Source organism: Dermochelys coriacea, chromosome 5 (genome assembly GCF_009764565.3).
Source record: "Dermochelys coriacea isolate rDerCor1 chromosome 5, rDerCor1.pri.v4, whole genome shotgun sequence".
NCBI lineage: Eukaryota > Metazoa > Chordata > Testudines > Dermochelyidae > Dermochelys > Dermochelys coriacea.
Window position 1 is genome coordinate 84,813,549 of NC_050072.1, and position 25,284 is coordinate 84,838,832.

At 41.7% G+C, this 25,284-nt stretch overlaps 1 protein-coding gene across 2 annotated transcripts in view; it reads left to right on the forward strand.

Moving 5' to 3' along the window:
• ROR2 (receptor tyrosine kinase like orphan receptor 2) overlaps positions 1-23,989 on the forward strand; it is a 223,908-nt gene extending 199,919 nt beyond the window's left edge. For both annotated transcript variants that reach the window (XM_038403137.2, XM_043514831.1), the window contains 5 exons: positions 3,521-3,648; positions 15,527-15,841; positions 17,096-17,341; positions 19,564-19,766; positions 20,928-23,989. In XM_038403137.2, the coding sequence (XP_038259065.1) occupies positions 3,521-3,648; positions 15,527-15,841; positions 17,096-17,341; positions 19,564-19,766; positions 20,928-22,370 (2,335 nt within the window). In that variant the 3' untranslated portion in view covers positions 22,371-23,989. The remainder of the gene's footprint in view (positions 1-3,520; positions 3,649-15,526; positions 15,842-17,095; positions 17,342-19,563; positions 19,767-20,927) is intronic.
• Positions 23,990-25,284: the final 1,295 nt, after the last annotated feature.

Genomic DNA, 25,284 nt, shown 5'->3' on the forward strand with positions numbered 1-25,284 from the left:
CTATATCATCTGTTTTCCCCAAGTATAAAACAGAAATATTTATTGACCAATTCTGCCTCTTCTGCATTGTTATTGATAATTCTATCTTTTCCATCTAGCAATGGACCAATACCATCATTAGGATTCTATTTGTTCCCATTATACTTTTAAAAATGCTTTTTTATTGACCTTAACTCTGCTGGCCATAGAAGAGTTCTTGTGTTCCTTTGCTTCCCTTATCAATGTTCTATAATTCCTAGCTTCTGATTTATATTATTACATTCAACTTCCCCATTCTTCTATTTATTTTATGTATACGTACGTGTGCGTGTGTGTGCGTGTGTGTGCGCGTGTGTGTGTGTGTGCGCGCGCCGAGGGCCACATCTGGGTGGGGAAATTGTATGCAGGGCTAGGGTAGGGGGTTGGGGTGCGGGAGGGAGGGCAGGGGGTGGGAGGGAGTGCGGTGTGCAGGAATGGGCTCAGGGCAAGGGATTGGGGTGTCGGGTGTATGAGGGGGCTCAGGGAAGGACGTTGGGTTCAGGAGGGGTGCGGAGTGCAGGAGGGAGCTCGGGATTGGGGTGCAGGGTGCGACAGGGGCTCAGGGCAGAGAGTTGGGACACACGTGCGCGCGTGCACACACACACACACACACAGAGCAAATTGATTGATTTTCACCAGTATGGCCTTCTTCCTCGATTATGGGATTGTGCTTCTTGGGTAAGTAGTAAAACATTCTTAAACAATTCACAATTATCTTCCACATTTTTCTGATTAAATTCTTCCTTGCAGCTGATTTGGCTCAGAATAGTTTTCAGCTTTGTGAAATTGACCCCTCTAAAGTACTAAGTATATATTACTGGTTTGGACTTTATTCTGTTTGCACATTATAAATATCATCAAGTCATGATCACTTGTACCTAAGCTATCATTAATTTTTAGTTCTGTGATCAGTACCTCTTTATCTGTCAAGATCAGGTCTATTATAGAATTCCCCTGTGTTGATTGCAACATGTTTTGAGTTAGGAAAATGTCGTGTATAATATATAGAAATTCCAATAATATTTTAGCACTGGCAACATGAGACTTCCAGCATGTGTCACTCAAACTGAAGTCCCCTGTGATCATGCAGCTTTTTTCCCTTACACATTATAGGTAGGTGCATAAGGAGCCAATCATCCTGTTTCCCTAGTGTGATTTGGTGATCTGTAGCAGACACTAGCTAATACTCCACCTTACACTTTATCTCTTAGTATATTGACCCATAAGCATTTGAGATCGTTTTCTTTGAAGTTGTCAGCCAGACTTGCCAGACTCATTTTAGTGCTTTGCCTGGACTATATTAGAGAGATATAAAGGATTCATTTGGAACATGGCATTTTAATAACAAGAGTCTTGCTTCTGTCAGAATCTCTGACATCAGATTGCTGTTAATTTTTGTGCCTATCCAAGGCCATATTTCAAATTAATCAGTAGTTGACTATAACATTCCACAGAGAAAATCTGTATTATAATGTATATATACACCATATCTGAACGATATTTGCAAGTTCTGACAAATAAACAAACTGAACCTGAGTGATTACCATTCTTGTCACCAAAACCTTGTTAATTAGATTCATTATTCCGTCAAATTCTTTATGCTGGCAGAAAGGTGGAGCAGGAGGGTAAGCTATGGTTACACATAGTTCTCTTAACTGACTTTGTTCCTCATGATCAGTGTTTGAACTTTGCCTTAGTGAAAGAGGTCAAACGGGTTTCATATTCATGTAGCTCATTATGGAGATCATTGACTTTCCTATTGGGGTGGTCTGGGCTGACTAAACTGTGCAGCTTGTTTAACGCTTCAATTTTTTTGGACTCTGAGTATTTAGGAATTGTTAGAAAATGAGGTTTTAATACGATAATGAGTGTGCAGCTGAAAACAGGCAATTAACTTGACCTGAAAGCTTCCGATTCTACCTGTCCTTTGTTCCCATTGGAGAAAAGTGAAATGTCTCTGTGGTGGTTAATCTTCATTCAGCATTTGTGGATGAATTATTATTTTATTAATTTTTAACATGTATATTGTGGTAGGGTTTAGCACAGGGGTGGCAAACTTTCTGGGCCGAGGGCCACATCTGGGTGGGGAAATTGTATACAGGGCCAGGGCAGGGGGTTGAGATGTGGGAGGGAGTGCGGGGGGAGGGGGTGCAGTGTGCAGGAACAGGTTCAGGGCAAGGGATTGGGGTATGAGGGGGCTCAGGAAAGGGGGTTGGGGTTCAGGAGGGGTGCAGAGTGCAGGAGGGAACTCAAGGCAGGGGTTTGAGGTGCGACGAGGGCTCAGGGCAGAGAGTTGGGGTGCAGGAGGGGTGTGGCTGTGGCAAGGGGCTCCGGGCAGGGGGCAGGAGGGGTGCGAGCTCCGGCCCGCTGCTGCTTACCTAAAGCAGCTCTCTGGTGGCAGCAGTGCACACCGGGGCCAGGGCAGGCTCCGCTGCTCCGGGAAGCAGCCGGCACCACGTCCCTGCGCAGCCCCTGGGGGAGGCACAGGGCTCCGCGGGCTGCCCTTGCCACCCCTCCAGATACTTCCCCCCAAGCTCCCATTGGCTGCAGCTCCCTGTTCCCAGCCAATGGGAGCTGTGGCAAGTGGTGCCTGGAGGCAAGGGCAATGCATGGAGCCCTCTGCGTTCCCCTCCAGGGCACCATGTCCGTGGGGCCAGCCGCTTCTGAGAGCAGCGCAGGAGCTGCAGCACCACGGGGGGGGGGGGGGAGGGGAGAGCAATCCTGCAGGCCGGATCCAAGGCCCTGAGGTGCCGGGGCTGGATCCGGCCCGCGGGCCATAGTTTGCCCACCCCTGGCTTAGCGGCTTCAACCAGGTCAGAGCTCCATTACGTTAGGCACTTGGCAAATATATAATAAATGGCAGTCTATAATAAGGTGGACCCTCCTGTGGGAGACCACAGCATGACAGGTTTGCTTCCCTCCATTTCCCCTTTATTCACCCATGCAAAGGAGTGTCTGTCTCAAGAATCTAAACAAGGGGAGTAGAAAAGAAGTTAACACTTAATTACTTTTCATTCTGTTTATCCAACTCTTGGTTCAGAATTATGCCATATTTTAAATGAATCTTGGGCAAGTCCTATTTTGCTATTTGCTTAAGGAAATAAAGAATTGTAGAAGGAGGTGGGAGACGAGAGCCAACTGCTTGCCTAATTGTATTCAATGCAGTCAGATGCTAGAAATTCATGAGGATGTGTAACATGATCTATATTACTGTTTCAGTTTAACAGCTTTTTAATAGGTTCATATGTCAAATCCCATTACCGTTAGCCTATGATTTAGAGATTATTCTTGGTTTTTACCTTCTTTCTTGAATTAGATGTTTGCAGTGGTGCCCCCATAAATACTTCCAAAGTGGTGTGAAGGTAGGCATGGGGAGGCAGTAGCACCTGGAGTATTGAAGAGTTTCAGATTTAAGTCATTTTAAGACTATATTTCTTAAAAATTTATTGGGGACAGCTGGACATCTGCAGATGCACTTATAGAATCCCCTTGTCTTTTGCAGAGAAGATTACCATGAAGATGGGTTCTGTCAGCCTTACAGGGGAATTGCATGTGCACGAATCATTGGAAACAGGACCATTTACGTGGACTCCCTCCAGATGCAAGGAGAAATTGAAAACCGAATTACTGGTAGGATTATATGCCTCTAGTGGGACAATAATCATTTGTTCCAGTATCCAGTTCAAGTGCCAATGTTACTAGTTTTATTATCATAGACTTATCAATTAATTAATCAATTAATGGCCAAAGTTACCCTTATAGTGAGGTTTGAACAAGCAATCCCTTTTCTCTCTCTTGTATTCAAAAAACATTGTTTTACAGGCCAAAAATCTGCTATCATGTTAAAAACATTTTTCACCTCAAGTGAAGTGTCAAAGGCTTGACTTTTTAACAGCTTGTAATTTATATTGGTGTGTTTTACATGATAGATTCAAATGGAAGTATATTTTTAAAAGTCCAAGTGCATTGTAGTGTAATGAAAAACTGTTGTGGTGACTTTGCCCTTAGGCTTCCTCCCTTTTACTGCAAAATCCCAGGGGAGTTCTGATTTAACATTGATCTATATAAACGAAGTAATGACCTTTCCATGCTCTACTCCTGCTAATTCTTTCCGTGAACGCCATTTTGATACACGCTCAGAAACATTTGGTGTTCAAAAGTTTAATTATTTTTCCGGCACAGTAGATGAACATTCAGTTTCTTCACAGAACCACACCAGAGTGATCAGTGATATTAACAGCGGTTGATTCTAATGCCCCTCTGCTAGAGCAGTCAGATAAATCCATACATCGCTAAGGAGCAAAGCAAACCAAACACGATCCTATTTATTACCATTTAGCTCACCATCATCACTGTATATTTGAACTCTTAAGAAAAGGATTAACATGTTTGCTGCAGTGAGGTTTTCCAGAAAATGTAGCTACTTTTTGATCAAGTTAACTTTGTTCCCATATACATGTGGCCTTCCACATGCTGATTGAGTAATATTGGTGTTTGTGGGGGTTGTGTGTTTGGTATGCAGGCCTGAGGTTGGAATTATGTTTTTTTCGGAAGTTGATGTCAGTTTTCTTTATTAATAAAATTTGATACAGCACTTACACTCAGATCCTGCAAATAGATCTGTGCAGGTGTTAGCCCTGTGCCTGCCCAGAGTGCCACTGATTTCCATGTGGCCATGTGCAGGAGCAGGGATCTACCATGCAGAGGCAACTGCGGGATTGGGGCCTTAGTGCATATAGAGGTGGTAATGAGAAGGCAAGACCAAATAGTATTTTAAAAGTATAAGAATTTTGAGAGATGTTTACCAAATGCCTTGTGGACTAATTGCTATAGATTTTGCAATGTGGTCAGTTGTTGTGGAGATTCTTAAATGTAACCCTTCAGTGTATTAAGCAAATATCTTAGTATTTGGGGAATTGAGCTTGTTTGCTTATTAGTGGAGAAACAGCTATCTCTTAAAAAAAGAAAAAAAAAACACCTCTCCATTTGTACTTGCATAGAGGTATATACTGTATAGCGAAGACTGTGGCTCTTTGTGAATGGGTAGTAGGGACACCTACTGTCCAAAGCTAAAACTGGCAGTTAAAATGTCATGTAGGGATGGGTTTTGTTCTGGGCCTGAAGAGTAAAATTTACCTATGGTGGTCTGACATTTTGTGGTGTTGTGAAGTGTTCAGTTCAGTGTTGCTAACTCTTGTAATTTAAACAAAAGCCAGCTGATGTTTGATATTTTTAATTAAAATTTTATCTCCTAAAGTCATATGATATCTGAGAATCTCAGCTTTCATTTAAAAAAAAAACTTTCCAGCCTTTATGGCTCTGGAGAAAAGCTTGTAAACATGACCTCTAGAGACTCAAAAAGTCAGAAGGCAAATAAACAGAGATCCAAATTTATTATTTTTATGATTTTAAGCCAATCTCATGATTATTGGAGATCTGACTCATGATTTTTGAATGCTCAGGATTAGCAATATTGTTGCATCATTTAACACTGAAAAATCAGTTTTTGTTTTTTCACTGAAGTAAACAATGTGGTATTTGCAGTAATTTTTACTTCACTAAAGAATAAAAATACTCTTGTTCAGGGACTGAAGAGCAAATTTTACCTATGGTAGCTTGTCATTTTGTGGTGTTGTGAAGTATTCAGTTATTCAGTGTTGCCAACCCTTGCAATTTAAAGAAAAGCCAGCTGATGTGCTGTGGTGTGTTTGTTTGTTTGTTTAATTTACCCTTCTTGACAGTTGCCATTTTCTTCACCTTTCTTTGGGTTTCTCTAGCTAAACAACTTCAGCCCTCAAGAACTCCAAATTTTCTTTGTGCATGTTGATTCACATGCATTCTGGCTCATTCTTTTTAGGTGACAAATCTGAGGAACTGTCCCAGATTGAGGTGTCAACAGAGGACCTTTTGGAACAAATTAATACATTAAACAGTAATAAGTCCTCAGGACCAGATGATATTTGCCCAAGAGTTCTGAAGGAACTCAAATACCAAACTGCAGAACTACTAACTGTGGTATGTAAGTGTGATGATGGAGTGGTGTGCTGTACCCCCGTCTCTTCCACGAAGCGTGTTCTGAGATGTTCTTGCTTGTAAACTCCATCATGTATTTTATTTACAGTGTTTTAATTCTTCCACCAAAACACATCAGTGTTTCCACACTTTTACACTGTAGCTCAACTTACTAACCCCTTCTCCAAAAGGAGGGGGTGGAGGATAAGGCTTCTCTAATCAGAGGATTCCATTTGTCAGGTTATCCTAGCTTTCTGTTTCTCTCCTTCTCTTCCCCTTGAGCCTTTGAGCCTTCTTCCTGTGCTCTTTTATACAGCTTCCCTGTTAATCAGCTCACTAGTACCAATCTAGCCTGGTAACCAGGTACACACCATTGTCCAATTAAGTCTTCCCCAGGGAAACCTAATTAGTCCTAATAGTGACTAGACTGATTGCTCAAGTGCTAGCCCTCAGTACTCTGTCACATAACTCCTCCCCTTTCCCAACAGAAGGGAGTTTACCTGTTCTGTTCATTCCCTCTGAAGCAGCTCACATTGGCCACTGTCAGAAGGCAGGATACTGGACTAGATGGACCTTTGGTCTGACCCAGTATGGCTGTTCTTATGTTCTTAGGAGTTTCTTCCCTCATATTTTTCCTCCTTTACAGGAGGATCTATCAGGTTTCTGCCCCTTCTAGTCCTCATGTTGTTCATTTTGGGTCCTATTATAGGGTCCATCCATTCTCCACCCACAAAAATTGCATTGGGTGGATGAGGGTTGTCCTCATAATTATGTCTCTGCCCACATGTCATCACACCAAGGGCAGCCTGTTGAGCTGTTCTCCCTCTTTGTTGTTCTCCCTCTTTGTGCCCTCTTTGTTGTTGGTGGGGTCCTAAGTTCCATGTAAACTGCGCGGCCATGCAGCAGCCTATTAAGCACCACACAGGTGCTCAGGGAACCTGCCTGGCTGGGACCTATGGGGGAAGGGCGCCCCTCCCCAGGCCCCAACCCAGCCTGGTCCCTAACCTGCCATGGCTGGGGGAGGAGCGGCCAAGCTCTGGCCCAGACCTGCTGCAGCCGGAGCACCCTTCTCCCAGCCTCAACTCAGTCCCCAGATGTGCCGCAGCAAGGGGATGGGCCAGGGGCGGGGTGCCTATTCCTTAGCCCCAGCCCCAGCCCCAGAGCTATCGTGGCAAGGAGAGGCACCTCTCCGCCCAAGCCCAGGTACTGTTGCAGGGAGTCCTCTCTCCCCGCTTTAGTCCCGAAGCAGCTTGCACCCCAAACCCTTCATCCCTGGCCCCAACCCAGAGCCTGCACCCCCAGCCAGAGCCCTCTTCCCCTGCACCCCAACCCTCTAACCGAGCCCTGAGCCCCTCATCCCCAACCCCAGATCCACACCCCAACCCTCTGCCCCAGTCCTGAGCTCCCTCCCACACTCCAAACCGTTTGGCCCCACTCCCACCTCAGTGGGGAAACTTCTCTGTCCGCGGCTTATAATTTCATTTATTTCCTCTACGTTTTTTTCCTTGCTCTGCAGGTTGTATTTCCTCCCTCCGGGGCCTCTGTGCCCACTACAAGGGAGTGGGGCAATCCATCAACTACCTCTATATGTTTCCACCTTCATGTCCCCTTGACTTCCAGGGACACCTGTACCATCGGGCAGAATTTCATGTCCCCATGTACACATTCAGTTTTGACCCTACCTCCAGTATCCTCTGTGGTTTCATTAACTCCCACCTTATTAGCGAAAGAAATGAAGCCATGTCCACTAGATCCATTTGGCGCTTCCTCCCTATCTTGGTGCCTCCTTCTTACCATTACTAAGATGGTAGGTACAGTACTTTCTTTTTTCTTCCCTGCCTGGGGGTCTCGGCCTACCCTCAAAACCATGAAAGCCCACAGTCTATGTATATGTCTGTCACGTCCACATTGGAAATACACTGTGGCCCAAGCCCCTGCCAGAGTTTTGTTGGGTTCCTCCTTCATCTTCTTGGGGCCCTTTCTGGCTGTAGGTGTCCCAATCCTCCTCCTCCTCCTCCCCAGATCTAGTCCCATAACCCAATGACTTACTCTGGGAATGTCCACCTCTGCAAACTCCTCTGTAAAATTAACTGGTTGATGCACCTAACCTATACTCTGGTATTGTTAGGGCGACTCTGAAAAAACTGTTCCAGAATCAGAGCCCATAATCTCTCTTGCCTCCCACTCCAGTTTGGGTATCAGGCCTTAACCAATGAGTGGCCCGGTCTGTTAATTTCTGTGCAAATGCACAGGGCTGTAACCCCCTAGTCCATCTTATGGGTCTCAATTTCTGGCAAATTTTCCTGTGGACACATCCACCTGGTTCAGGGTGGCTCCCTTAACCACGGCAAAGTCTCTACTGAGAGCCATATACGCAAACTGTACTTCCCTGTTAAACAGGGTGGCAGCTGTTCTGTCCCAACTGGCTCTTATGTCCACTTTTTCTAAAGTAAGCAAAACCACATCAGAGTCACCTGCAGGTCCCATCTTCCAGAGTCCTGTGCTCGGTTTCCCATCACAGGACTCACCAAACTTTACTAGAGTTGCTGCTGAATCTGAGCTTGCTCCCTTACAAATTCCTGAAGTCTCTTTCACTGCTCAGCCTACCAGGCAAGCCAGGACTGTTTCCTTTCTTGTGGGGTTGGAAAGTCAGGAGGGTCTTCTGCATATCTCTTTGTGGCTCCACCATCATTGCAGTGTTCCCTTTGTCACCCAGACTGCCAGATCTCTACACCAGCTTCTCTGTTAAGTTCTCTGTTCTCATGGATACAAGCAAATCTTGGACAAGCCCTGAGTTGTGACAGGGCAGCGTGCGATACCTTTGCCTCTTTTGCAAACTCAGAGTGCCCTGAGACCTTAGTGCTTGTAAGCACCAACTTGTTGTTTATTTATGGTGTTTTAATCCCTCCACCAATACATGTCAGTTTGTCCACACTTTTACACTGTATCTCAGCTTCAACCCCTTCTCCAAAAGGGGTAGGTAGTGAGGGGCAAGGTGTCTCTAATCAGAGGACTCCCTTTGTCAGGCTCTCCTAGCTTTCAGTTTGTCTCCTTCTCTTCCCCCTGAGTATTTTCTCCAGGGGAATCTTGTTAGGAGCCTTATTCCTTCACCCGCTCACTTCCCTGGTCCTTCTCGCATGAACAGAGAGCAACAATATCCAAAGTCTGTAATTAGTAGGGCTATCAAGTGATTTAAAAAATTAATCTTGATCAATCGCACTATTAAACAACAATAGAATACCATTTATTTAAATATTTTTGGATGTTTTCTACATTTTAAAATATATGGCTTTCAATTACAACACAGAATACAAAGTGTACAGTGCTCACTTTATATTTATATATGTGCATTGTAAAAAAACAAAATAGTTTTATTCAATTCACCAATTCAAGTACTTTAGTGCAATCTCTTTATCATGAAAGTTGAACTTACAAATGTAGAATTATGTAGAAAAAAACCTGCATTCAAAAATAAAACAATGTAATATTTTAGAGCCTACTAGTCCACTCAGTCCTACTTCTTGTTCAGCCAATTGCTCAGACAAACAAGTTTGTATACATTTACAAGAGATAACGCTGCCCACTTTTTGTTAACAATGTCCCTGAAAGTGAGACCAGGCGTTCTCATAGTACTGTCGTTGCCTGCATCACAAGATATTTGTGTCAGATGCGCTAAAGACTCATATCTCCCTTCATGCTTCAGCCACCATTCCATAGAACATGCATCCATACTGATGATGGGTTCTGCTCGAAAACAATCCAAAGCAGTGCAGACCGATGCATGTTCATTTTCATTATTTGAGTCAGATGCCACCAGTAGAAGGTTGGTTTTCTTTTTTGGTGGTTCGGATTCTGTAGTTTCTGCATTGGAGCATTGCTCTTTTCAGACATCTAAAAGCGTGCTCCACACCTTGTTGCTCTTAGATTTTGGAAAGCACTTCAGATTCTTAAACCTGGGGTCGAGTGCTGTAGCTCTCTTCAGAAACCTCACATGGGTACCATCTTTGTGTTTTCTCAAATCTACAGTGAAAGTGTTCTTAAAATGAACAAGATGTGCTGGGTCATCATCCAAGACTGCTGTAACATGTAACGTGCTGTAATATGGCAGAATGCAGGTAAAACAGAGCAGGGGGCATACAACTCTCCCACAGTCACAAATTTAATTAACACATTATTTTTTTTAACAAGTGTCATCAGCATGGAAGCACGTCCTCTGGAATGGTGGCCGAAGCATGTAGGGGCATATGAATGTCTGGCATATCTGGCATGTAAATACATTGCAATACTGGCTACAAATGTGCCATGCGAATACCTGTTCTTACTTACGGGTGACATTGTAAATAAGAAGGGGGCAGCATTATCTCCTGTAAATGTAAACAAACTTGTTTGTCTCAGCGATTGGCTGAATTAGAAGTAGGACTGTAGGTTCTGAAGTGGATTTGTAGGCTCTGAAGTTTTACACTGTTTGAGTGTAGTTATATAACAAAAAGAAATCTACATTTGTAAGTTGCTCTTTCACGACAAAGACATTGCACTACAGTACTTGTATGAGGTGAATTGAAAAATACTATTTCTTTTGTATATCATTTTTACAGGGCAAATATTTATAATAAAAAATAATATACACTTTGATTTCAATTGCAATACAGAATACAATATACGTGGAAATTCAGAAAAACATACCAATTGAAATTTATTAACTATTTTGGATTCTATTGTTTAACAGCACAATTAAAACTGCGATTAATTGTGATCAATTTTTGAGTTAATTGCGTGAGTTAACTGCGATTAATCGACAACCCTAGTAATTAGTACTAACACTGACCAGAATACTGTCTCAAGGGCTAGCCCTCAGCTCTCTGTCACAGTAAATCACCCTCTCTACCAGATGACTAGAGGATAGCTAAGGTAACACCTATTTTTTAAAAAGCCCCCAGAGGCAATCCTGGCAGTACCAGGCAAATTGGTTACAACTATAGTAAAGAACAGAATTATCAGACATATATAGAAACATAATATGTTGGGGAAGAGCTTTTGTAAAGGGAAATTATGCCTCACCAATCTATTCGAATTCTTTGGCGTGAGAGTCTGCAAGTACGTGGACAAGGGTGTTCCAGTCAATACTGTGCACTTGAGCTTTCAGAAAGCCTTTGACAAGATCCCCAACCAAAGTCTCTTAAGCAAAGTAGGCAGTCATGGGATAAGAGGGAAAGACCTCTCCTGGATCACTAAATAGTTAAAAGATAGGTAACAAAGAGTAGGAATAAACAATCAGTTTCACAATGGAGAGAGGTGGCCCACCAGGGATCTGTACTGGGACCAGTGCTTACGTATTTTCATAAATTAACTGGAAAAAAGGGTAAACAGTGAGGTGGCAAAATTTGCTGATCATTCAAAATTACTGCAAATAGTTAAGTCCAAAGCTGACTGTGAAGAGTCACAATGTGGTCTCACTAAACTGGGTGACTGGGCAAAAAAATGGCTGATGAAAATTCAGTGTTGATAAATGCAAAGTAATGCACATTGGAAAACATAATGCCAATTATACATACAAAATTATGGGGTCTAAATTAGCTGTTACCACTCAAGAAAGAGATCTTGGAGTCATCTTAGATAATTTTCTGCAAAAAGACGCTCAATATGCAGCAACAGCCAAAAAAGTTAACAATGTTAGGAACCATTAGGAAAAGGATAGATAATCAGATGAAAAATATCATAATGTCACAATGGTATGCCCGCACCTTGAATACTGCATGCAGTTCTGGTCGCCCCATTTCAAAAAATACATTAGAATTGGAAAAAGTACGGAGAAGGGCAACAGAAATGATTTGGGGTTTGGGCCAGCTTCTTTATGAGGTGAGATTGAAAAGACTGGGGCTGCTCATCGTAGAAAAGAGAGATGGCTAACGGGGGGATATACGATATATGCTCGTTCATCAGCCAAATTTTTTTAGTAAAAAAGGGAAGCACCAGAGAAGGGAGTCGGCTTATGAATGGGTATAGAGAGGGAGAGATGGGACACAGCCCCTCCCCACAACAGAGGGTGCAAGGAGAGCCAGAAGGGAAGAGGCTGGGCCAGAGTCTCTCCACTTCTGGCCATGCTGCTCTCCCCCCAGCCTCCGAAGCAGCTGCGGCTCCGGGGCTGGTCGGCTACAGCCATGCCGCTTGGCCCCGCCCACCAGAGCAGGCTGTGGCCGCGCCGCCCAGCCCAGTCCTCTGGAACATGCTGCAGCCACGCCGCCCGGTCTGGCCCGCTGGAGCAGCTCCAGTCAGGCCAGAGACATTCTCCCCTGGCCCTCTTAAGGTGGGAAGGGATGGAATGGGGAGAATGTGGGGGGTCCCAGGCTAGGGGTGGGGTCATGTGGGGGGTGGCCACAGGGATTACTCCCCTGACCCCCTTCTTCCCCCCCACCCCCAAAAAAATTTACCCACCAATCTCTGTCCTGGCTCATCAGGGTAAGCAATTGGTGCACCGGGACACTTTGTTTAATTAGGCTTACCTCCGTGCCTGCAGATGCTTGAGGTAAACAAACCATCTCGACCCACCAGCAGCTTATCCTGATGGCCCAGGAGCCTAAGTTTGCTGACCGCTAAATTATAGGGTCATCTTATGAATGGGACATAAAAAATTTTCCATTTTTACTTATCCATCTTGGGTGGGGGGGGGTCAGCTTATAAACGATCCGGCTTATGATCAAGTATATATGGTAATAGTCTATAAAATTATGAATGGTGTGCAGAAAGTGAATAGGGAAGTGTTATTTACCTCTTCACATAACACAAGAACTGGGGATGGCCCGATGACATTAATAGGCAGCTGGTTGAAAATAAACGTAAGGAAGTACTTCATACAATGCATAGTCAAGCTGTGGAACTCATTGCCAGCAGATGTTGTGAAGGCCAAAAGTATAACTGGGTTCAAAGAAGAATTAGATAAGTATACCTGGTGAATAAGGGAAGCAAGCTAGAGGATATGAGGATGGCTTCTAGGGAGACTTTGGGGGAGCAGGCAGATTGAGAAACATGAAGGGTTGAGTGAGTCTTTGGAGAGATGAGGGTTTATCGGTGATGTGCAGGGGACAGAGCAGTGGTTTTAAAACTTTTTTTTTTCTGGCAACCCAGTTGAAGAAAATTGTTGATCCCGTGACCCAGTGGAGCTGGGGATGAGAGGTTTGGGGTGTGGGAGGGGGCTCCGGGCAGGGGGATGGAATGCGGGAGGGGGCCAGGGCTCTGGGCTGGGGATGCGGGCTCTGGGGTGGGGCCAGGAATGAGGGTTTGGGGTACAGGAGGGGGCTCTGGGTTTGGGGGGGGCTCAGGGCTGGGGCAGGGGATTGGGATGTGAGCTTACCTTGGGTGGCTCCCAGTTAGCGGTGCAGCAGGGGTGCTAAGGGAGGCTTCTTGCCTCTCCTGGCACTGCGGGCCATGCTGCGCCCCGGAAGCGGCCAGCAGCAGGTCCGGCTCCTAGGCGGAGGCGTGTGGCTCTCGCCCATAGGCACCATGCCCTCCTCCCCGCAGCTCCCATTGGCTGGTTCCTGGCCAATGGTAGTACGGAGCCAGTGCTCGGGAGGAAGCAGCACTTGGAGCCCTGTGGCCCCCCCACCTAGGAGCTGCACCTGCTGCTGGCCGCTTCTGGGGCGCAGCACGGAGCCAGGACAGGTAGGGACTAGCCTGGGACTTTTAACGGCCCAGTCAGTGGTGCTGACCAGAGCTGCCGTGACCCAGTGCCTTACATTCTGCAACCCACAGTTTGCAAACTACTAGGATAGAGGGAAGAGCCTTTTTGTGCAGTAGGCCAGGAGTGGAGGGGCACCAGTGTCTCCGTGCCAAGGCATTAGGCCTTGAAGGTTGCCCCAGTGCACCAAGGCAACAGTGCTGATAAGAAAGCCCTTCAAGAGCCTCTGTGCAGATACTCTGTTCCACAGCACAGCTGCCTTGGCTCTCTGGTGCACCAGTAAGAACATGCCTCCCTCACGTTCCTGATGTTCCTGCACATGTGTGAGGCATACTTCAGCCCCTGCTGTCTCCACCCCCAACCCTGTTCTCTTCAAGCACCAAGTCCAATACAATACACCAAGAACAATACCAAGTCCTCCTCATAATACATCTATCACTCATGTATGCAGATCTGAAGTCTGTAATACCTACATAAAAATTACTACCAAATGTAGTTGTTTGCAGTATTTTAGCTGTGTTCATCCCAGGATATTAGAGAGACAAGGTGACTGAGGTAATACCTGTTGTTAAAGTTGGTGCAGTAAAAGATATTACTTCTCCCACCTTGTCTCTACCAAATTTTGAACAGTCACTAACAATTAGATCACCCATTCACATTGACATTTTCTCCTAAACTTTACAGAGAAGCATATCTTACAGCTATTTTGCCATCTGAAAACAATACCTCACTTACTTGCACTTACTTGCACTTTGTCTTCCAGTACGAAGACACTTACAGAACTACTTACAATAGAACTGATGAAAGCCTATGTTAATAATCAAAGCACCAAAATTTATAACCAGTAAACAGGGCTCATGTTGAAGTAGCAGCACATTGTCTGTTCAGGAAGAGATATGTTGGCATAGTTGGTGGAAGGATGGAGGTGAAGCTGAGGAGAGGACCTAATGAGTGGATCATAGACGGGGCATTGAATGATTTAACAGCTTATTTCCTTGCTTTTTATGGTTTGTGTTGATGGAATAAGCAGTCTAACAACCCTAACTCAAAGTTAATTTTTGTGTGTGGGAATATTCCTATATTTAGGGCTTGATTCATCCATTGGATACATGATGCACATCATTAGTTCTCTCTTCTTTAAAATGTTGAAGAAAACTCCCAGATAAATGGCAGTGTGTAGGCGTTCAGTGCCTATGGGGAGGATCAAGTCCTTAGTGAGTTGACACTTGTCTTAATAGGATTGGGGCTTTGGGATTATCAATATGCATTTTATCTCAGCACCTGCTATCTGGCTTCTCATTGTAAAATATCATCAAATGTTAATAGAGTCCTTCCTTTTGTCTGGCAAGGATTGAAAATAAAGATTGCTTGGCTTATTGATGAAAATGTCTGGAGAAAGCATGAGGCTTAGTGATCTAAACTCAGGTTTGATCTAACTAGAAACTTGACACTACAGATTCAAGTCCTGACAGGGTTGGCTCAGTCCTTCCAAGACAAATAAATCAAGCACCATACAGTTTATTCTATAAGGGTGTCTTGAATCACACCATCGAAACTGAGGTCCTATGCGCTCTGTGTGGACGTTAAAGATACAACAGCATTTGGGTTTGCCCCATTAAGTCTAGCCAGTATTTCCTTTCCACTATTGTTCTGTGCATTATTTGTCTGCCTAGCTTCCACACTCCACCTCACTGATACTGCACGAAGATAGGCTTTGAGATCCTTCAAGACGCAGGGTGCTGTGTTAACGTAAAAACTATTTTATTTGTTTTGTTTAATTTATTATGTACTAGTGCTCATCCTGTAATTTTTGCTTATTTCCAGCCGCGTTTACGATGATTGGCACTTCTACCCATTTATCTGATCAGTGCTCACAGTTTGCCATCCCATCATTCTGTCACTTTGTGTTTCCACTGTGTGATGAGCGCTCTCGGACCCCCAAGCCAAGGGAGCTGTGTCGGGATGAATGTGAAGTTCTGGAGAACGACCTCTGTAGGCAGGAATATAACATTGCTAGGTCCAATCCCCTCATCCTGATGCAACTACAACTGCCCAAGTGTGAGGACCTGCCACTGCCTGACACTCTGGAGGCTGCCAACTGCATAAGAATTGGGATCCCTGTAGAACGGCTCAACAGATGTAAGGTTTAATGTTTCAAGCTTTGAGCTTTTTTATTTCTCTTGTCACTGACAAGATTTTAAAATGAGATGGTCTACGTTGACTCTAGCTACATAAACTTATTGTCATACTGAATGTTTTCATAAGGAGATCTGATTGCCTTTCGTAATGCATAATACTGATCATAACCTGCACTGTTGCAAAATATAGAGCTAGATGGGAAGCTTAGAGGAATTGAGTGATCATGAAAGCTGCTGATCTGACAACTCTGGAAGATAAAGGCCTGTATCCACACAAGAAGTACACCAGAAACAAGTGAAAGCTTCCCCATGCCACTATCAGTGTATAACAACTCTGTTCTGTAGGATCCCTGTGTAGTAAGAGTGCAGTTCACCCACCTGTCCTGTTCAGTCCTTGGCCTCTTGGCTGAGACTCTGTATCCATCTACGAGTAGGTTTTGTTTGAATTTCAATAATCTTTAAGTAGGTCACAAAAGCTTCACTTGAAATGATTGTTAAGAAACGATACATTTTAGGATAGTTAACTTTCATTCTTTTAATATGGACTATTAATCCCACAAATCAAGCTGGGAGTATAATTCTCCTTGCTATACTGGATGCATGCATCTGTGGGTGTTTTATTAGCATCCAAGGGTTTGATTCGTTGTTATTATATACTGCTAATTTTCTCTGCCTACTCCATTCCCCTATAACTGATCGCCATACCCACATGCTCAGCTACATTAGACTAACATGACTATACGTAGATAGCTGGCAAGATTCATAGTCTGCTAAACTTACTCTGAATTCCCATCCCTTCAGTACCACCTCCTCTTCTAGCAATCGGCAGAGTTGAGCAGCAGGGGCAGTTTTGTAGAGCTGGTCAGGATCAATTAGGATGAAATGTAACCATTTGAGTTGTAATGCAGAGGTACTTAGGAACTGATTAGTTCCAGGTAGCTGAGAAGCAGAATCAGCCAAAGAGGTGTGTTTGTGGTGAAGAAGGAGATAAAATCAGCCAGGGAGTTGGAAAAGATACCAGCCAGAGGGAATGGAGAAAACAAAAGCAACTGGGATCAGGGGAAAGAGAATAACCAAGCAAGGGAAGGAGTCAGCCAATCAAATCTGGCTCCAGGGGCTAATAGCAAGTATAATTTCCCATGGTTCTTAGGGTTCATGGCACTCCCTCTAATGGGTGAAGTTCTACATGTGAGAACAGCAAACATAAAGTGTTCTCTTCATTTATTTTAATTTTATGTGAAATCCCTTGTTACAGATCACCAGTGTTACAATGGCTCTGGAGCTGATTATAGAGGGACCATTAGTGTCACCAAATCAGGCCACAATTGTCAGCATTGGAATTCCCAGCATCCTCATAACCATGATCTGACAAGCACACAGTTTCCAGAGCTAGGAGGTGGACATGCATATTGCCGAAATCCTGGAAGTCAGATGGAAGGTCCCTGGTGTTTTACACAGAATAAAAACGTACGCATGGAACTGTGTGAAGTACCGTCTTGTAGTATGTATTATTTTATTTCCCCTTTACTACTGTCCTAAAGCTTTTATGGTTTTAAATATTGCTAATTGTTAGAGTATCACTCATTGAGAAATTTACAATTCTAAGGTTTTCATTGGTTCTAATGTGGCACCATTGTTTCTTGTTACACGTTTGTAATGTTGTTTTCAGGCCAAAGTTTGTTGCCTGGAACGCTGTACTGCCTGCCTATTGTATTTCTGGAGCAAAAAACAGAGACATAATTAATGATATTACATACATTTAATATATCATATTTCCGTATACAGTTTAGTTTCTGATTTGGTTGATATAGTTGGTGTTGCTCTGAATATACATTAAGAAATAATTTGGTTTTATGTAACACTGTTCAGCATTATCTTACTGTTTCTATCTAAGGCATCTTAGTTTGGAGAACATAGATTCTCATTCTGGCCTTGAGGTGGATGGCATACTAAGCCAAGAAACCAACAAAAGTCGGCTTTACCCAACTTTTGCATTGGAAAAAGGAGATGATAATTCACATCCTGTAGAGGGAGATAAAGCATTATACTTGGTTATAGGAAACAAAATCAAAAGCATAGAATCAAAGGCACCATGCAGATCATGATTTTAAAATAAATCTTCTAGACTAAATACCTAGTAGTGAAAATGCTCATGAATCAGTATTGCTTTAGTATTAGCAAGAAGCCATCCTAGTAAACCCAACGGAGTCCTGCCCTATAGTGACACTCTAGTACAGTCCCTTTAGCTTCAATGCATTAGCATAGAATTCATTTTAGAGCCATTACTGGTAGTTTGAGTGCCAAAGGTGAACTCATTACTGTGCAGAACAAGGAAAAAGGCACAATCCCTGCTGCAATAAGTGTGAAGTATAAGCCTCACAAACATTGCTTCATTACAAACAGGCAGTACTTAAAATTAAAACTGTAAAATGTAAAATTTCTGGTTTACGTCACTTCATTACTTGATTTGACTTAAAAAGAAAAATGTATATTACATGATGATGTGTTATGAAGATTTTATTCATATGAGTTTGGGAGGGAAGCATTCACAAATGGCATAGTCACAAATTTCATAAGGCATCCCACATGAGTGCCAATAAAACCTTTTGTACCATACCATGCTGTCCTGTACTCTGTATATGCCACACATTTTACAGAAAATATTTTAGAAATGCTTCAGAGAGCCTTTATTAAATATATTGACACTATTTTTTATCCGTGTCTGCCTGAGAAACAAGACTACCTTGATACCAAAAAATTCAATGGTATCTAAATAATTTGGAGGTGGGGAGAGATTTCATATTTTGTGGGCCAACACAGTAGTGTTGACAGAGTTAAATTAGTGGGCAAAGTGCTGATGAAAGGGTTCAAGTTGGATGATAAGGGCTGTTTGACATATGGCTCTGCAGTTTATCACATTGAGATCGCTCGTGCGTGCATACCTACATGTATAATGATGAAGACTAATCACTGTACTTCATCCAGTAAGCAAGTTAATGCAATTGCACAACAGTCTGTATTTGCAAAAAGAAAAGGAGTACTTGAGCACCTTAGAGACTAACAAATTTATTTGAGCATAAGCTTTCGTGAGCTACAGCTTCCGATGCAGCTGATGAAGTGAGCTGTAGCTCACAAAAGCTTATGCTCAAATAAATTTGTTAGTCTCTAAGGTGCCACAAGTACTCCTTTTCTTTTTTCAATAATAGAGTTTCAGATGTAAAATAAACAATGCTTTCGTTACGTATCCTTGAACCCACTAGTTGCCATGTCCATTCAACATTTATTCTCAGGAATATTTGACAGAAAATTAGTTTGTGGCTGATGGAATTAAAAGCCTGTACTTAGAATGAAAAGGAGTACTTGTGGCACCTTAGAGACTAACAAATTTATTTGAGCATAAGCTTTCGTGAGCTACAGCTCACTTCATCGGATGTATGTACAGTACCTGTAGCTCATGAAAGCTTATGCTCAAATAAATTTGTTAGTCTCTAAGGTGTCACAAGTACTCCTTTTCTTTTTTGCGAATACAGACTAACACGGTTGCTACTCTGAAACCTGTACTTAGAATGTAACTTCTGTTTTAAAATCATGTGATTTGCTTCTTTTGTTTAAAGATTAGTCTCAATATTCACATGAGTTTTTTTAAATTTACTTTGCTTTTGAATACTTTAAAAAAAAAAAAACAGCATCACCTGAAAACAATAAATATTTAAATCCCAACAGGTCCACGTGACAACAGCAAAATGGGGATCCTCTACATTCTGGTTCCTAGCATAGCCATCCCTTTGGTTATTGCTTGCCTTTTCTTCTTGGTCTGCGTGTGTAGGAACAAACAAAAGGCATCTGCTGCTACACCCCAACGTCGCCAGTTGATGGCATCTCCTAGCCAGGACATGGAAATGCCACTTATTAATCAGCACAAACAGGTATTTTTTGCAGACTTTTTAAAGGCCAAGATTGTGAAAAATGTTTTGATTTTGAATGCCTCACATTTTGGCCAAATTGAGGCATCTGTAAAAGGCCTGATTTTCAGAGTGTTTACAAAGCACCCAACTTATGAAAATCAGGCCCTTTGGGGTATCTCCCAAAGTTGAGCACCCAAATCCACTGTCAATACAGCTTTCAATACAAAAAATATTTCGATGTAGTTTGTATTTGTGTGTGTAACTGGCACTCCTAGTCATTCTTTGCTTTGTCTTCTTACTTCAGTGACTAGAAATCTTGATATCTGATTCATTCTTAATTTTGCCCCAGTAACGGCTTGTAGTTTTGCTTGTTTTCAGCAGTACATGCAACAATTTTCCTTCCGAATTACTCTACTTTGGTTTCCAATGTGCTGAAGCCCTCATTGGACCAGGGGAAAAGGATATGGAAGAGTCTATGTACAGTATTCTTCTAAGCCTGGGTACCTCAGAAGACAGTACAATCAAAATGACTTTTTAAATTTTTGATAAAAGTCTATTTTTTAACTTCCAGAATATGAATGATTTTCTGGCTAATTAAAAGGTCTCCATGTTAGAATTGTGTTCAGATCTAAAGTAGATTTTTGTTTTATCCTAGTATTTACAAAATGTTAGCTCAAAAAAAACAATACACAGTTTGGTAGAGTTGGCAACACCTGTTCAGGAAACTGTCAGCTAAAAGAATGGACATTGCCAGTTGAACCAAACTGTGTATTAATTTTGTGAGTCCATTAAGGAATGAGGTTTAATGGCAGAGCTGTATGGGGATTGCCCAGGTCTGATTGTCCTGTGATTAAACAAATAGTCCCTTGTTTCTAAAGCTGCCAATTTTACCCAGAATTGATAATCTTTTCAACTTGCAGAAATATGGTGCTCTTTTGTATTTATCAATTGAAATAATCATGCTCACCTTCCAACACAATTAAATTTGGACTTCTGATAATAGTATCAATTTCAAGGTTATGAGTAAAATTAAGATCTAGTTGAATATACAACAATGATGTAAATGGAAAAGAAACTTTGACAAAACAGTCATCCTGTGGTAGCATGTAACCATTAGTTTTGTCTTTAATAGAGAATTGTAGTGTTATAAAACACTATGAATTAACTTGATTTTTTTTCCAGACTAAACTTAAAGAGATCAATCTATCTACTGTGAGGTTTATGGAAGAGCTAGGGGAAGAAAGGTTTGGAAAAGTCTATAAGGGGCATCTGTTTGGTACAACGCCTGGTGAACAGACACAAGCTATTGCCATCAAAACACTCAAAGACAAAGCAGAATTGGCTCTTCGGGAAGAATTTAAACACGAAGCAATGATGAGATCACGTTTACAGCACCCAAATATTGTCTGCTTGCTGGGAATAGTGACAAAAGAACAGCCCATCAGCATGATATTTAGTTATTGTTCCCACAGTGATCTCCATGAGTTTTTAGTTATGAGATCTCCCCATTCTGATGTTGGCAGCACTGATGATGACAAGACAGTAAAATCAGCTCTGGAACCAGCAGATTTTTTTCACATTGTGACTCAGGTAGCTGCGGGAATGGAATACCTCTCAAGTCATCATATCGTTCACAAGGACTTAGCCACCAGAAATGTATTGGTATTTGATAAGCTTAATGTGAAAATATCTGATTTAGGCCTTTTCCGAGAAGTTTACTCTGCTGATTACTTTAAACTCATGGGAAATTCCCTTCTTCCTATCCGATGGATGTCCCCTGAGGCTATCATGTACGGCAAATTTTCTGTTGATTCAGATATTTGGTCCTATGGAGTTGTGCTGTGGGAAATTTTCAGCTATGGCCTGCAGCCTTACTGTGGTTATTCTAACCAGGATGTCATTGAAATGATAAGGAATCGACAGGTTTTGCCATGTCCAGACGACTGCCCCACATGGATATACACTTTGATGTTGGAATGTTGGAATGAATTCCCCAACAGAAGACCAAGATTTAAAGATATTCACAATAGACTAAGAACATGGGGAAACATTTCTAATTACAACAGCTCAGCACAAACCTCTGGGGCAAGCAACACCACACAAACAAGTTCTCTCAGCACAAGCCCCGTTAGTAATATCAGCAATGCTAGGTACGTTGGACCAAAGCAGAAAACTCAAGCTTTCCCTCAACCACAGTTCATACAAATGAAAGGGCAGATCAGACCAATGGTCCCACCTCCTCAGCTCTACATTCCTGTCAATGGTTATCAACCAATGCCAGCGTATGGTGCCTACTTGCCAAATTTTTACCCTGTCCAAATCCCAATGCAAATGGCTCCACAGCAAATTCCTCCACAGATGATTCCAAAACCAGGCTCCCATCACAGTGGGAGTGGTTCTACCAGCACAGGCTATGTAACAACAGCACCCTCCAATGCATCTGTGGCCGACAGGGCTGCTCTGCTCTCAGAGGGTACAGATGATACACATAATGGAGCAGAAGATATAGCCCAAAAACCTGTCCAGGAAGAGGAGGAGGAGGAGGGTTCTGTACCAGAAACAGAATTACTAGGGGATAATGACACTCTTCAGATGGATGAAGCAGAGATTCAATCCGAAGCCTAATGAAATTGGACTCACTACTAAGAGAAAGTTTCACATCACTTCAGTGCAGTTGGAGACTGTAGTCCCTTTGACTTAAGATCAGTCATTTTGATCTGACTTTTTAGCCACAACTGACCAAACTTAAAAATAAAATCAAATAAAATCAGTAATGATATACCAAGTTTATTGATCATTGCAAAAATCTGATGGCAACAAACATGATGGTATAGAATTGCTGTTTCTAATTTTTTTGACTACCGTTCTTGAGAGGCTGCTTTACTATAATGTACTGTTGCTGTGCAACATATTGCGGAGTAGCATTGCAAATCATGTATATCATGATCTGTGATCGTAATTTTAATGAATTATTCTTAAGTCAATAACAGAAAAAGGAATCAAACTACAGTAGCACGCAGGATTGCTCTGAGTGTGAAGAAGTGCCCTGGATGTGATGGATAGCTTAGCATATAGTATTTATCTCTTTGATATAATGGACAAGAGATTGTATGTTTATTTTTTAAATCTGAAAAAAAAAGTTAAGAATATTGTTCCATGTTTGTATTACAATAGGCAGAAAATTAGGGAAATGGGACATAACGTGAGAAAAGAGAGAATGTCTTTCTTACATTGCTCCCAGGGACTATGGCAGAGACTTCCAATGAGATCAGTTGATTTCCTCTGTGAATGAGTTCCTTCACTGCTGCATATTTTTAGCAGCAAGTAGCCTTAATACATTGTTAACCAAAAGCAGACACATTAGAGGCTGTGCACTAACTTAACAATCCAACTTCTGTTGCATGTTGGTTGTCAAGTACAGAAAAGGGCATAAGATACGCATTTCTACGTTTTAAAAGTTTTTGCAGGGTTATGAACTCACCTGATTTTGGTGAGGATAGTGCTAGATTGCATGTAAAACCTTGTTAGTTTCCTGCCTTTTTAGTGAAAATGGATTTTTGAATTTTAGAAGACCAAAATAAGCAGTATTGTACAGAATACTGTTTTTGTGCTTCTTGCAAGATGAATCATGTACAGATCTTTAAATGTAATTTATGTTTTATTACATTTTATATACCTTTTTCATTTAAGTATTTTGAACTTTGAAGAAAAGGCTTTGTAATTTAATCGTTTACATTATCCACTTGGGATGCAGTTTTATTGTATTTTTTTTGGTTCATTTTGTAAAATATATAAGCAGGTCCATACATTTCAAGACTGTTTCTGTAATACACACATACACTGTAGTATTGTAATAGCTTACACACAGTATAGTCATAAATTGTAAATCCAACACGGAATATCCAATAAAGTGATGCAAAACTTTTGATTGTTATCTTTACAGCTCCTACAAAAGTTATTTTAGTTACAACACTTTGTGAAATGAAGTACACTGTAGAAGTGGAAATGGCCAAAGTTCCTTATGGTTACAGTTTTTTATGAACTACTACTATACTCAGTTTGGATCTACTTACAAGGTGTGCATCATTGTAACCTACAGCCTATGTCACTGCTTTACTGGTTTCTAGCTTTTCACCTGGACTTGGAAATGCACTGGTAGGAAAAGAATGAAAAAGCTCTATTGCTTTTTGTTAATGTAAGGTGGCTTTGGATGCTATTAATAAAACATTATAAATATTTTGGAAGTTACTACTTTTGTCTTTTTTTTTTTAAATTATTTTGGTTTTGATATGTAACAGCATATTCTACTTGTCATCTTCTCTTTTGCTTACTTTTTTATTACTGACAAAGAATTAGAGGCAAGGCTGGTCAAGTGATGTCCAAAATTCTCCAGTAAGAGAAATCAAATATTAATTACTGATGCACAGTGGAACCAATTCTGAACAATACATCCTAAAGTTTACTACAATTAATACAATCCAACATCTTTACAATTTTTTGTTTTATAAACTCTCCTAATCTGCATCCTCACTCCTCATAAATTTAGCGTATCAGTGCAATCAGGAGAAAAAAAAAAGCATTTTATGATTTGTTTGCTCCTTATATGAAGCCTAAATCCCCTCTTCCACCATCAGTTGGGTTGAGAGATGAAGTGTAAGAGAACTCTTTAGGCATTTGTTTCCGCATTTATCCCATTTGTGCTCTGCTAATTTCCAGGCCTTTGAGTATTCTAAACATTGTAAAATCAGGTGAGACATGGAAAAATATAAATACTTCAATTATCTGAATTGAAAAATGCTGCTCTGAACTAAAGGATGCATATAAAATCAAAGTTCACATTACATAGTGGTGGGATGTTGCTTCTAGTTTTTCCAACTATTTTAGTTGCTTTTACTACAGAGCAGAAGAAAGACAGTAGTACAAAATATACCCGTGGGCTTTTGAGAAACCATGATAATCAGAAACAAACTAGGGAAATGTGGTCTAGATGAAGATACTATAAAGTGGGGGTCCTCCACTTGTTGAAAAACTGTTTCTAAGGTCAGTTGTGGATCCCGTAATATTCAATATTTTTATTATTAACTTGGGTAGTGGAGTGGAGAGTATGCTTATAAAATTTGCCGATGACACCAAGCAGGAAGGGGTTTCATGAACTTTGGAGGACACAATTAGAGTTCAAAATGATCTTGACAAATTGGAGCATTGGTCTGAAATCACCATGATAAAATTCAATAAAGACAAGTGCAAAGTACTGCACTTAGGAAGGAAAATCAAAAGCACAACTAAAAAATGGAAGTAACTGGCTAAGAGGTAGTACTGCTGAAAAAGATCTGGGGGCTATAGTGGGTCACAAATTGAATACAACAACAATGTGATGCAGTTGCAAAAAGCTAATATCACTCTGTAGTGTAGTACGAGCATGGGCATGTTTAGTCTTGAAAAAAGAAGATGGAAGGAAAACTGACAAGTCTTCAACTATGTTAAGAGCTGTTATAAAGAGGACTGTGATCAGTTGTTCTCCATTTCCCATCTCCAGTGG